This window comes from Palaemon carinicauda, chromosome 15, assembly GCF_036898095.1.
Source record: "Palaemon carinicauda isolate YSFRI2023 chromosome 15, ASM3689809v2, whole genome shotgun sequence".
Lineage (NCBI taxonomy): Eukaryota > Metazoa > Arthropoda > Malacostraca > Decapoda > Palaemonidae > Palaemon > Palaemon carinicauda.
The window spans coordinates 86611354-86613295 of NC_090739.1; the positions used below are offsets into that span (position 1 = coordinate 86611354).

The following is a 1942-nucleotide window of genomic DNA, read 5'->3' on the forward strand; positions in this document are numbered from 1 at the left end:
AGAAATAATTTGTTTATCAGTAAAGCATACTAACTCGATGATCGCTATGCAGAAAGGGAAGTATGGTCAGCCCTACAGAACAAAAGACACTGATGTCATCGAAATGAAGGCACTGATTGGCCTGCTTATGTTAGCTGGTACATATCATGCTAGCAGGCTGCACCTTGCTGATATTTGGAAAGCAGATGGTACTGGTATCGAGGTGTCCAGAATGACTACGTCACTGGATCTCTTTCGTTTTCTGTTTTGTTGTCTACGATTTGACGACAAAGCAACATGCAAGGAAAGAAAGAGGGTGGATAAGCTTGGCCCAGTTAGGCAAATATGTTAGATGTTTGTAGAAAATTGCAAAAAGAACTACACCCCATCAGAATTTGTGACTATAGATGAAATGCTCGTAGCCTTTAGGGGTCATTGTCCCTTTAGGCAATATATCCCCAGCAAACCTGCCAAATATGGCATCAAAATACATGCACTGTGTGATGCAAAAACATTCCATGTATGTAACATGGAGATATATGCCGGAACACAGCTAGATGGGCCATTCAAGACTAACAAGCAGTACAATTCGTCACAGGCCGGGGTCACAAGACTTATTCCTGACATATCTGGGTCTGCTAGAAATGTAACATTTGATAATTGGTATACCAGCTATCCACTAGTTGAATCACTACTTCATGACCATAAGCTGACTGCTGTGGGGACCCTCAGAAAGAACAAAAGAGATATTCCTCCAGAATTCTTGGTGACAAAGAATAGACCTCCTGTGGACAGCATGTTTTGATTTGGAGACAACCTTACATTAGTCTCCTACATACCAAAGAGTAAGAGCAAGAAGAAAAATGTGGTGCTCGTTAGTAGTATGCACCATGATGACAAGATAGACAAAGCTACAGGTGATGACAAGAAACCTGAAATCATCATGTTCTATAATTCAACCAAAGGAGGAGTAGATTTGGTCAAGATGATGGTGGGTAAGTATAGTGTTTCCAGAAACAGCCGGTGTTGGCCTCTAACTGTGTTCTTTACTCTCCTGAACATCGTCTGTGTAAATTCGTATATCCTGTATGGTCACAACCCACAGACAATGCAATGCCAAGCAAAGAGATGTGTATTTTGTGCCAGGTCAAAGGATCGAAAGATAAAAACAGTATGGAGCACTTGCGGGAAATATGTTAGCAAGGATCACAGTAAGATGACTGTGAGTTGCATAAATTGCGAGAATACAGCAGTAAGTGGTGAATCAGAGTCAATGTAATGCTATGTAACATGCTGACATTGATTTTTTTTTTTCAATTTCAATTCTTGGAACTTTTTTTCTCTACTTGTGATAAAGAAACCATGTCTATGTTTACCTAGCAAATTTAATGCTATGTAATGAGCTAACATTTTTGTTTTTGTCATTTCAACTCCTGGAAACATTTTGTGTTTACCTATGATAAAGAAACCATGTTTATGTTTATGTAACGAATTTATAATAAGTTTAAATTCAACGAATAATTATATCTTTAGGTCAAGTCTCATTTGCCTATTTTGATATTTTTTAATGTTAATATTCATCATAAATATCAAAAAGTCACATAAAATGGTGTATGTACGTATTTTCAAAATAAATGTTATCTGAATCTATGTATTGGTAATTTTTCCTTAGTTTTATAATTTATTTTTATTGTATTATTTTATATTAATGTCAACAGGCTACAAGCGATTTAAACTGTTCAATAGGGATTGTAGATATATCTTGAACCAGCAGTATGACTATATTTTACATAATAGTAACAATATAAATATTTTTGTATTGGGTGAGTAAATACCCCAGGGGAGTACTCATGTTTGGAAACCCCAGCAAAGTAAATTGTTCTGTTTCTTCATTATTTATGATATCTGGGAAAACTATGATACTAATAATAGCAGTTTTACACAACTTTATATTCATTTTGAT

General features: G+C 35.8%; 1 protein-coding gene across 1 annotated transcript; it reads left to right on the forward strand.

The window, feature by feature from the left end:
- The first annotated feature begins 331 nt into the window (after positions 1–331).
- LOC137654056 (piggyBac transposable element-derived protein 4-like) lies at positions 332–784 on the forward strand. The gene has a single exon (XM_068387691.1). It carries the CDS (start codon positions 332–334, stop codon positions 782–784), a length of 453 nt encoding a protein of 150 aa, XP_068243792.1.
- The last annotated feature ends 1158 nt before the right edge of the window (positions 785–1942 follow it).